General features: G+C 42.6%; 1 protein-coding gene across 2 annotated transcripts in view; it reads left to right on the top strand.

Annotated features, from left to right (window-relative positions):
- Positions 1 to 11,556, top strand: part of Npvf (neuropeptide VF precursor) — a 32,642-nt gene extending 21,086 nt beyond the window's left edge. The window contains exons 2-4 of one of the 2 annotated variants that reach the window (XM_059256661.1): positions 7,979 to 8,034; positions 9,417 to 9,793; positions 11,359 to 11,554. In XM_059256661.1, coding sequence (XP_059112644.1) covers positions 7,987 to 8,034; positions 9,417 to 9,793; positions 11,359 to 11,410 — 477 coding nt within the window. In that variant the 5' untranslated portion in view covers positions 7,979 to 7,986 and the 3' untranslated portion in view covers positions 11,411 to 11,554. Of the gene's footprint in view, positions 1 to 6,911; positions 8,035 to 9,416; positions 9,794 to 11,358 lie in introns of those variants that run through there. The other variant, XM_059256660.1, reaches the window with a different exon arrangement.
- The last annotated feature ends 466 nt before the right edge of the window (positions 11,557 to 12,022 follow it).

Raw genomic sequence — 12,022 nt, 5'->3', positions numbered from 1 at the left:
CTTCTGTTAGTGCACTGTGACCCCACCCAGTCACAAGCTGATTCAGGATTGGACACTTTCTCTGCACTGGGCAAATAAGAGTCCTTCCTTGACGTCTTGAATCTGGAACTGAGAGAGATAAGGCCGTTTTTCATGAGATGGCCAAAATTGAGACTATGTAAACTCGCAAAGTGTTGAAAATGCATAGGTAATTTTCTTGAATCTAGAAAGTAGTCAGAGGAGATAACAAAACAGATGTTGGGGTATAAATGTGAATCCAAGAGAAAGGTCTGATGGTGATTTGAGTCCTTGGATCCAGGTGTTCTATGGGCCCCAATACCATTCATAAGGCATCCCAGGGTCCTTATAATAAACTCCTTATTTTGCTTGAAATGTTAGTAACATGTAACCCAGGAGACATGAATAAATGGTCAGGAAGAGGAGAGCCTCATTCTGCAGCTGTGCCAATAAGAAACTTTTAACCACAAAGCATTTGTAAGAATTGCAAACTGCTCACCGAGCTAGAAGATCCAACGTGAGCCTACAATAACTTCTCTCCCATCCTTTCTCACCCCATCCCACCTGGGCCACATACTAGGGCTTCCTACATCTCTTTTCCTTGGAACAGAGTAAGTTATATGTGAAAGGCTTTCGAAGGGATAAGTATAAACAGATCAACCTGAAGTCTATGAAAACACAGGAAAGGCCACAAGTGCTCTTAATCTAGAGGTGGAAGATGAGGCACGGATGGATACTTCACTTAGTGTCCACATCACTTTGGATAGCTCCCAAATCATAGATCACTGGCTGTCTCTGTCAATGAGTGAGAGTTCTGTATAGCATGGTTCATCAGCCAAGGCCCACTGTTCTAAAGATGTTCTGAGTCATTCACATCTGGATTTGTAAGAGACTCCTGTCCCACAAGCTGGCTGTGTAACTAAATATGCTCTAAACTAAAGCCTTTCCCAGCTTTATCTATTTTCTTTCTTACACCCTCTCAAGTGGGAAATATCCACTCTCTAGGACTCGCCAATCTAAAATCTAGTAAGTTTTAAAACCCAGTGTGGAATTAAACCCATTAGGTATTTAATGAGGATTATATTAACATTTATTCAGTTCATTTAACCTCAGTTAACACAAAAACTTCCAGTCTAGATCCAGAAGATGGTCAGAAAAACCTCTTTTAATTAAATGTATGCCCAGAGTCACAGGACACTTTAGAAGTGCTACGTGCACATCCAAAGTCAATAGTGACAATTTGGTTGAAGGTTCTTCTGGGTTTTTGATCATTTATTTGTTTGAAATTGGCATTTTATTCATTTATCTTGGAATTGCCTGACTTTCAACCAACAGATCTGCCATGTTGTGGCTCCTGGCTACATCATGGACTCATCTTACAAGACTAACATTGAAGGGGTCTGGAATACCTTCCTCAATGTTGAAGTCTCGCCACTATGACTCAAGTGACTGAAGCGGCTACTGGCCGTGAGGTTTCCACAGGATCCCGTAGGCAGAGAATAGAATCGGGTGGAATTACCAAAACCAAAGGCCGGGTGGAGTCAAAGCCCCCAAGTGTCGGCTCAACAGTGGTCAAAGCCAGGTCAAAGCCTCTGACAGAGCTGAACAAGCATGGCTGCTGGGGACCTCTACAGAAGCTCCCACCAACAACACCCAGAAGCACAGGAGCAATGGAACCCCTGCTACCAAGAAAAATCCGGTCATGTGCATGTTCCAACCTGTCATCCAGAGGAAAGAGCATCTATGAGGTCCCCATTAGTCATGATGCCCCTTCAAATCAGCTACACATCTGCCCTTACATCCATGTCTGTTTGAGATGGGGAGATAGCTGTGCTTGCAAACATTCTCCGCAGCTCACATCAATGTAGGTTTAAGCAACAAATTCTCTTCTCAGAGACAGCCCGGCGAAGGCAGTCAGGGAGGGCACCCTAAGGCTGAGGCTAGGTCTTTGCTACACTTGTCAAACCCTCGGGTTTTTATTAAAGCAAATAATTACTTCAATGGCACATTCTACATTTAGAGCAGAACACTTCTAAAGACCTCAAGAACAAATAAAACCAAATGTTAGAAAGGCGCGCACTGACTTGGATAAGGGATAGCCACATGGTTCAGTGGTTAGAAGCGCTTGTTTCACTAGCTTGAGCACCTCAGTTTGACCCTCAGAACTCCAGTAGGAAGGAGAGAACCAACTCCTAGAAGTTGTCCTCTGACCTCCACACACATACTGTGGCACGTAAATACACACACACACACACACACACACACACACACACACACACACACAAATATATTAAGTTACATTATTCTGCTCAAGTTGAATATTGAGAAGGCTACTTGCTTATCTTTTAAAATATATCAAAAGCAAAACAGGCCAAAAATAATTCTAGTACAATTTCTATTTCCTACATTTGTGTAATACTATGTGTTATTTTAACTAAGCATCTGGTCTTTGTCCCTCATGTAAAAACTCTGGAGTCTTTGGCAAGAGGTACCAAAACCCCATGCCAAGCCAGTAAAAGTCACACATTCTTCCCAAGAGGAAAAAAAATGTCAATAAAAGGAAGCATTGGAAATATGTGAAAGCTCAAGCGGAGGAGCTATAATGGCTGTGTCCTAATCAGCCTTGCAAATTGTTTTACATTTTTTAAATTCCACTACTTGGAAGATCTAATACTGGAGGTTTATTCAATATATTGCTCTTTTAAAAAAAAAATCTCCTTCCAACATGAGGATTCAGCCAGTTATTCACTCTCCTAGAATAAATCTTGTGAATTAATTTTTATAAATATTTAATGTCTATTCTCGCATTGTACAAATTGATTCTTTAGGTTACTTCCACTAGAGTTGAATTTCGACATCTCTCCCTGCACGGAGAAATCATCTCTGTCTCACATTCGCTTCAGCACCTTCCCAGGCCTAGCACTGTCATCTGTCATGGAGAAAGCTGAGACGTAAACACAGCCTTGCAATCAAATGTGACAAGTTTGTTATAACAAGAGACTCATAAATCTTGAAGCAAAGGAACTCTCGTTACTTTTTTTTTAAACAATAATTTTATACAGTTCGTATATGGTGCTTTTACTTGGAACAAAGACAAGTCTCTCTGCCATGCATAATAGTGCAATTAATTATACCATAATACCACCTCCTATCCCACTCTAAAAGGGCCAAAAGTTAACAGATGGTTTCAAAATACTTAGGAAACATAAAACACGAGGTAAGCGTCTAATGCCCATAAGTTCTTCCGTGTAACTCAGCAATTGGATTGCGCTTAGGTGGGAAGAAGATTGGAAAAGGCAAATGGCCCAGAACTAAATGTCTGGTTTGGGAGTTAGAAACAGGGCTCCATAACCAGAATCCTTTGGACATTAAAATTGGCCACCCTAGTAGACCTCTCCCATAGGTTCGGGGAGCATGCATCCATGAGCTAAGTGAGATGCCCCTTCGACATAGGGTTTGAAAATATGTGCAGCCCCTGGCACACAAACAATCTCACAGTTTAAGTACTTTACCAGATAGATCAGCCCCTTTGAACTTCGTTGGGTCCCTACCATTCCTCATTGGTAGAAATGGTTTGTTCCCCATGATTATTATTTGCCAGAGAGTAGAAAGTATCTAATAGGCATGGAAAGATGATAAAGAGCCTTGCACCCAAGTCTGCTGCTCTGAGGGAGAGCCTACGGCACTATCAGGAAGCCCTCCCTGGGGCTGGGCATACGGCATGCCTTTTTGTTTGAACACAGGAGATTCCTGTCAACTCAGCAAGATCCATTGGAGCCCACTGATCTTCTCGAGGTGTGATTAACTGCAACAGAGCATGGGCTGGAGTATAGCTAAGTGGCAGAGCATTTGCCTAGAATGCATAAAGCATTGGGTTCAGCGCCCCCCAGCGCTGAAAAGAAAATCTATCACACATCTGATCTCATACCTGATTGAACGGAAGAATCTCATTATGAGATAAGCCTCAGTCTGAGAGTCTTACAGTCCAACATGAGACAATTAACACTTTCCAATTTTGAGAAAAGTCACACTGAAGCTCTACTGAAGAGCTTCCTCTTTCGTAGTCAAGAGGAAATTCTGAACAAACAGCAAAAGCTGGAAGGCAGACCACTCTGGTTTTAACACCTACTTTCAATACTAATGAAAAATCATTCATTCGTCTTGAACTAAAATGTTCCTGAGTATCATTGCAATAGACAATATGCTCTGATCCACCTGGTCTGGTCCTACTCTGTTCTCTGAGTCTACTTTCCGGGGGCGGGGATCGTGGCAAGACAGACTGGTAAGGGCAGAGGTAAGAGGATGCAAACGAGCTGTCACTTGAAGCGGCACACCAAGAGTGACTTTTCACACGTGGGATGCCTCCACTAAGACCCAACACTTACTATGCGTAAGAAAGAGACAGACACGTAGACAGAAACTCCATCCTCAAGCATGTCATGGACACTGGGTGGGGGCAAGAGAAAGTACAACCATTTGGAGGGAAAGTGTTCTTATGATGTGGAGATGGGGGAAGAGTTAAGCCAGAGAAAGAAGCGGAAGACAGGTTAGAACGGGTAGGCTTTCGCAGTGATTCTGAGGTAAGTGGGAAGCCATTGGAGGGTGTTAGGAAGGTCATAAATGACTGCATTGTGGGAAAGTACCGAAGAAGAAAAAAGGGAGGGGCTGCAGAGATGACTCGGTGATCAAGAGCACTGGCTGCTCTCGCAGAGGTTCAGTTCCTAAGACCTCCACGGCGGCTCACAACTCCAGTTCCAGAGGATCTGATAGCTCCTCTGGCCTCTGTTGTCACCAGCACATACTTGCATGTAAAGCAAGTAAATGTTCTAGGCAAGAGGACATAATGACTGCAAAGGAGATGGAAAAAAACTAGCAAACTTAAAAACTCCTCAGACATTAGAAGAGACCAGACCTCACTAGACTAATCAGTAAGTGTCCACACCTGAGTTCCAATCCTGGTTCTGACACCGATATAAATAACTCAATTTCCCTTTCTGAAGCTTAGTTGTTCTTCACACAGAATAGATTCCACATAGTTTGTGCTGGTGAAATTATTTAAAATTTAGTAAATTCACAAAGTATTTAGAACGGTTCTTGGTATATGATGAGTATTTAAAAATATTGCCTACTATTGAGTATCATGTTCAAATCTAGAAACAACATAACGAGCTTTAGAGTGGGATGTGGGGGCAAATGGAAGATTCTGGCTAGATAACTAGGTGGATGGTAGTGACGGTACCAGTTACTGATTGCGCCTCAGCTCCAAATCTAACTTTCAGCACAGGATGTAAGGCCACAGAGCCAGCCCGGTAAGCATCTCTCTTTTGAAGGAGGCACATTGTGCTAGAGAAGCCTCTGGCTTCAGGGTCACTGCCTCCTTGTTCTCTCATATGCAGCTGCCATCGGTGCATGTGAGGGATACTATGGTGCTCACCTCATCAAATCCCAGGGGAAATCCCCAGAGTGTCACAGATATCCCAGCTTTTCACCCATACCCAGATGGTCTCACGTTTGTGGTGTGGATAAGCACTGACCTGGAGACAGTGGCAAATTTCTCTGTCATCCATATCTTCTCCAACATGATCTGAATCTGGACAGTTTGCTTTCTTCCTAGATATTCTACTTCATCTCTAGTGTGTGCCCTTCCCCTCTAAAATTAATCCTCAGGGGTGGGGAAATGGGTCAGTGGGTAGGTACGGCACTGGCCACCAAGTCTGACAACCTGAGTTAATTCCCCAGGACCTAGATGGGAGAAGGGAAGGACCAACCACAGCCGAGCTGTCCTCTGACTTCCACACATGTGCCATGGCATGAGCACACACACGATATATTTTTAATCTTTAAACAGAACTTAAAAGTAAGGCATGCACATGAATAGCACAAGCCAACAAGAAACATAAATAAATTTTGTATGTCTGTATATCTCACCTAGAAGTGCCCGACTTCTAAATTCATATGCATGTATGCAGTGGCACATTTCACCAAAGGTGTGTGGTGGTTTCATGCTGTGTATATCCTACAGTGTGGTTCTCCATTCGTTAAACCTCTCGATGCTAAAACAGAAATATGGTGGAAAACTGTCAATTTCCATTTTAATAGGATTATTATAATTGCATTCTAGACATGGAAACCAAACTTGGTGGAGCAGGAGGGTAGTTAGTCACAGGGGTCCCTCTAGATGTCAACTAGAATAACCTCTAACTGATGTTTCGATACCCTCAGCACCACTGAAACCAGTGACCTGCTTAGAAGCTCCACATTCTTTGAAAAGGATTAGACACCCTGGTTAGGTGCCTCCCACTTTTTCCAGGGTGTGAACTTGGTCAAAAAAAAAAAAAAAAAAAAAACTTGTCCCTTGCTTCATCCATTTCTCAAAAGTTTGGATCCACTGACCACAAAAAGGGAAGTTCCATCAGCAGTTTACAAAAGAACAATTTGGAAGAGAAGTATATGAAATCCTAAGGGAAATTAAACCCAAATAATCCACTAACAGCATTACAAAATTAACACAAGACTATGAATTGAATTAATTGCCTCCTACTGTGGGGATCCTTGGCTACCAAAACAAATGAAGCCTACAAAGTCAACTGCCTTGAGAGGTCACAGGCCAGTGTGGCACCAAGGCCATGGAGAGTTCACTGCTGCTTTCAACTCTCTGGCTTACTGTGGAGACCTTCAGGATGGAGAAGACTTTGCTTCTGCCATCCTACGGCTTCAAGTTATGTACGGAGGTGAGAGAGAGAGAGAGAGAGAGAGAGAGAGAGAGAGAGAGAGAGAGAGAGAGAGAGGACACAGAGCAGTGACGAATGTCTTCATCAGGTCACTCTGAGTGCCTCTGTCTGGAAGTGGATGGGTCTCCACGTGAAGTCTAGCTCTCCTAGGAGGACAGGTCTGATAGGACCCATAGTGGCTTCTCTGGAGCAGTGTGTCTGGCGATAAGGCAAGTCTTTAAGAATATCAGTCAGCTACTCCAAAAGGGACCCACTGTGGCACTTCGGTAAATACACATTTATTTCTATAAATTCTCTTTTAATGCCATGATGTCAGTACGCCTGTGGCAAAGTGAGATTACCTAAATAATATGGGCCCTGGGAGCAACAAACTGAGCATGTGTGTGACTAACTCATCCCCTGCTAGATTCCTTAACTTAAGGATTTTGAGCAGGAAGGTAGGATGTGTCGTCTTTATAGAAATAAAATCCTGGTGATTTATACACATTTGCCAAATTAGACCCTTAGGGCAGATAACGAAGTGACTGAACGGCCTCCCGGAACACCTACAGAACATTTTCTCTGCTGCTCATCCTCCACATGACAGCTGACATTTACTCTTGGAGCTTTGTAATAACTGAGCAACATTTTACAAAAATAATTAATTCATGGCATTTTATTGGGGGTACTGTGCGACTTACAACTTTTCTCATATTCTTAATTTTGTTTGACATTTTGAAAATATTATGCCGAACTCTTTTGTCTGGATTTTTGAAAACACAACTAGCATGTATTGAATCCTTTTCTTTTTTTCTTTTTACACTTCCCTCAAAAACTAACAAAAGCACCAAAAACAAAAGATCTCTTGTTTAAGCGCAGAGAAATGAAACATCCTGTTTGTTTCGAATCCGAATGACGGTTGCCTCAATCTTACCTAATTAGGAGAGCCTGCTTAATGAGGAAAATTCTTTTCAAAGTCAATGAGTTTGCAAACACAAACATAGCTGTCCCCCCAGAATGAAAGAAGCACATTCCTTACACGCATATTTTAGTTACACACTCTAATTAATATTACTACTTAAAATTCGTGGAATTCATCTGTTACAGTATAAAAACACTGTGAGTTCCCTTCTCACAGGCTCATAGACAGCAGGCTGAACATATTAACTCCATTTTGGATTTAGACAAAATGGAAATTATTTCATCAAAACAATTCATTTTGTTGATTTTAGCCACTTCAAGCTTACTAACATCAAACATCTTTTGTTCAGATGAATTAATGATGCCCCGTTTTCACAGCAAAGAAAATGATGACAAATATTCCCAGGTAAGTCTTAAAATCTACCTAATACAATGGACATTCTGTACATACACACTAATGTAACTGACATTCTACACATACACACTTATATAACTGACATTCTATACATACACACTAATGTAACTGACATTCTATATGTACACACTAATGTAACTGACATTCTGTGTACATACATGCACACACTATCTGTCCTAAATCTAATGCTTTTGCAAAGAGTAAGTAGTAAATAAGTTTTGATTTGTTTTATTTTTTAATTTTGGTTTTCTGTCACACTTCAGCTTTTCTCTGACGATATATGATGTCACTTTGTAAAATGTAGTACAATAGCAATCAGCCTGGCCTCTCTGATGACAAGCATACTGCCCTCAGGGTGTGACAATATTTAGCAAGGAAAGGTGAATTGATATACATAAATTGACTCAGGGGTGCATGCTTGTAACAAAGAGACAGAAATAAGATCTGGATGCATTTCAGCCGGAAGCTTGCATGACAAGCATTTGGATTTTCTCCTTGGCAATTGCAAGCTGGTAAGTTGGTGGTATCTTTAAATCTAGGTAAACTGTTCATCCCAACATCGGGGAACTATGAGCTATGTTTATTCTCAGTGTTTACATACTCTGCAACGTTTCTGATTAGTATTATCACTCGGGTTACAATCAAAAAGAATTATTTAAATTTTTTAATGTGGTCCAACCTTCAAGGTAGAACCAAATCTAACTAAACATTGCCTGCACTTTATGTGGTTCCAATAAGTAGGTTTGAGGGAGGTCCAGTAACTCACAAACAAACTTTGGCTCTTCACTAAAAATGTCATTTGCAGTCTAATTGGAGTGCAACTGGTGTTTTGAAATATGGTTTCAGAGTGGAACTTGGGATCTGACAGAAAGAAAGCAGCTCAGTGGGACTGCCCAGAACCATGCCCTGAGCAGGCTAGACCCGATTCTGGGTGCCGCTTGGCCTTGAAAGGGGGAGGCAAAACACAAGGCCTGCGGAGGGAATGGAGTTTTCTCTAAAGTCATAATACAAACATATAAAAATATCCCATAAACAATATGAATCAAAAACCTGAAAGAGAATAACTGTAATAAACTTTCGCCTCATTTCAATACTTCATTATATTCCTGCTGCTTGAACATACTGCTGCACTCACTATATATATTTTTATTAATATTTTATAGTTGTCTTATAATAATCAAGGGACAGAGAACTAGATTGCTTTAAGAAGCTTAATACAAATTATTTATTTAAAAATTCTGCATATGGGAACACAAACTTTGTTTATAGCTAGAGCAAGTCTGCAGATTAAAGTCTGGATTTAAGTTAATTTAGGGTTTAATCTATGGCTTGTAATAATAATAAATTATTTTAATTGCCGTTTCTAATTATAGCCTAGAGGAATCCCAGAAGGGGAAAAGGAAAGAAGTGTCAGTTTTCAAGAACTAAAAGATTGGGGGGCAAAGAATGTTATTAAGATGAGTCCAGCCCCTGCCAACAAAGTGCCCCACTCAGCAGCCAACCTGCCCCTGAGATTTGGGAGGACCACAGAAGAAAGAAGTCCCAGAGCATGGGCCAACATGGAGGCAGGGACCCTGAGCCATGTTCCCAGCCTGCCCCAAAGGTTTGGGAGAACAACAGCCAGAAGCATCCCCAAGACACTGAGTTGTTTGCTACAGAGATCCTTGCACTCACTGGGCGCCAGTGAGCTGCTCCACGGCATGACTTGCCAGCATCAAGAAATCCAGAGTCATGGAGGGAAGCAACCAAGGTAAGTGTAGGAAAGCTGGGTCAGCTGCATAGTCAGAGATGTATGTGTATCCCATACTGTCAAAAGGGACTGCTAAGAAAGCTAGCTTCTCAGAAGGACAAGGACAACATCCCAAGGAAATGAACACCTGTACTTCCTGAGCTCTTCAAGGACAGGTGTCATAATGCCAAGCCACATGTGACCATCAGGCTGACAATTCTGTAAGCCATACACTAGGTCCATGCAATGACAAGCTTGCAGATTTAAGTTATGACCTATTGTTCAATCTTCCATCTCTCAAAAGTAAAATCCCATGTGAGAGAATTGTTTCCCAATCCAGAAGACACCACCATCTCAATCAGATGGCAAATGCAGGAATTTTTCCCCCAATAACATTCTTTGAGATGGTGTGGGAGATGGAATGCAGGCTTTATGCATGCTAGGCAGGTGCTCTGCCACGGAGCTACCACCATTCTTGTCCAATTTTTAATCAAACTTTTCTTCATTTTTCTGCATCTTGTTTTATACATGAATCCTCCTACAACCATTCTTTGTATTAATTAACAAACATTTGTTATCCACCACACATAAATCAGAGTGTCAGGTACTATATAAGATTAGAAAATGTTATTTCTAATAGAGACTATATTTTTTAAAAAATCTTTTTGATATGAAGTAAAATTCAAGACTTTCATTAAGGGCTGAAGGGGGTGGGGTGGCAGACTCTGTCACCTAATCAGGGGAGCTCTCTCAGAATACACCTCGTTTACTGTTTCCAAGAAACTGACTACCTTCTGACTTGTGTGTTTAGGATCAGCTGCCTTTAACAGACTTTCATTTTCTAGAAATCCCATCATTTTATCTACTGCCATATTCCTAGGGCCTAGACCTGTGACTGCCCCCTAGTAAGTCCTGGGTATTCGAGAGAATGAATGAATGTTATAGGAGAGGTACTACGGAGGTGCATCTGTGGGCGGGAACCCAGTGACATTTCCTCTTGAGGGCGGCTGGATTCTGAACACGCAGAGACTGTGGGGACGAGAGGGGTCATTTCCAGACTAAAGGCTGAGGGTGAGCAAAGGCACTGAAGCAAGGCAAGCCATGGAGAGCTGAGAGCCTTTTGGCAGGCCCAGAAACAAGTGAAGAGGTTGGAACAAGGGCAAAGGGCAAACTAAATGCAGACTTGGGGCCCAGTCACCTGGAGATGAAGAACTGCTGTCAATTTTGCTGAGGCCTGGGTTATAATACAAGATAGAATTGGGCAACCAAGTCAATGGTAAGTGCCCACCACAAATTCAAAATCCACCAGGATCTCCTTCATTTCAACTGCAGCCCAATCCAGCTAAAGTATAACTAAGCAATCACAGGATTTTTTTTTTTTTTGAGACATCATCTCACTGTGTAGCTACGACTGGCCTGGAATTGACTGTAGACCAAGATGGGCTTACACACACAGAGCTCCTCCTGCCTCTGCCTCCCGAGTGCTGAGACTAGTGTGGCTCCACACCCAGCATGGGTTGTGTCCTTAGGTACTTTGCCTGCTAGTGTGCTGATAGATGAGAATACTCTGTCCTGTTCCATTTAAGGAGACAAGCACTCACGGAAGCAGATGATGCAGAAGGGAAACATGAAAAATAGGAAAGCTGGATCCCGTCCTTCAAGATGCTGCGAAGCTGCGGCCTGTTGTCTAAGCCGATCTGTGGTGTTGACACGGAAGAGCACCAGTTTTTCCTGTCACTATAGGTTATGTGGACGGTTATTAAGTCAAGAATACCTGTAAAATTGAAGTAACCTTTATCAGAATAAAACAATATTGTAAATGAACAAGCCTCTGTCTAATGAGAGGGAGGGAGGGGAAGAGAGAGGGAGGGAGGGAGGGAGGGAGGGAGGGAGGGAGGAAGGAAGAAAGGGAGGAAGGCAGGGAGGGAGGGAAGAAAGTGAGGGAGGGGAAGAGAGTGAGGAAGGGAGGAAGAGAAGAGAGTGAGAGAGAGAGAGAAAGAGAGAGACTGAAGCTACATGATTACACATTGTAAAATCATGAACATGCCCCTTCCTCCCCAGGACTCTTCCTCCCCAGGCCCCTTCCTCCCCATGCCCCCTCCTCCCCAGGCTCCTTTCTCTCATGCCCCCTTCCCCCTAGGCCTCTTCCTCCCATGCCCCCTCCTCCCCAGGACCCCACCTCCCCAGGCCCCTTCCTCCCATGCCCCCTCCTCCCCAGGCCCCTTCCTCCCATGCCCCCTCCTCCCCAGG

This window comes from Peromyscus eremicus, chromosome 3, assembly GCF_949786415.1.
Source record: "Peromyscus eremicus chromosome 3, PerEre_H2_v1, whole genome shotgun sequence".
Lineage (NCBI taxonomy): Eukaryota > Metazoa > Chordata > Mammalia > Rodentia > Cricetidae > Peromyscus > Peromyscus eremicus.
The sequence above is the reverse complement of the archived record's forward strand: the minus strand, read 5'-3'. Positions and strand labels throughout refer to the sequence as shown.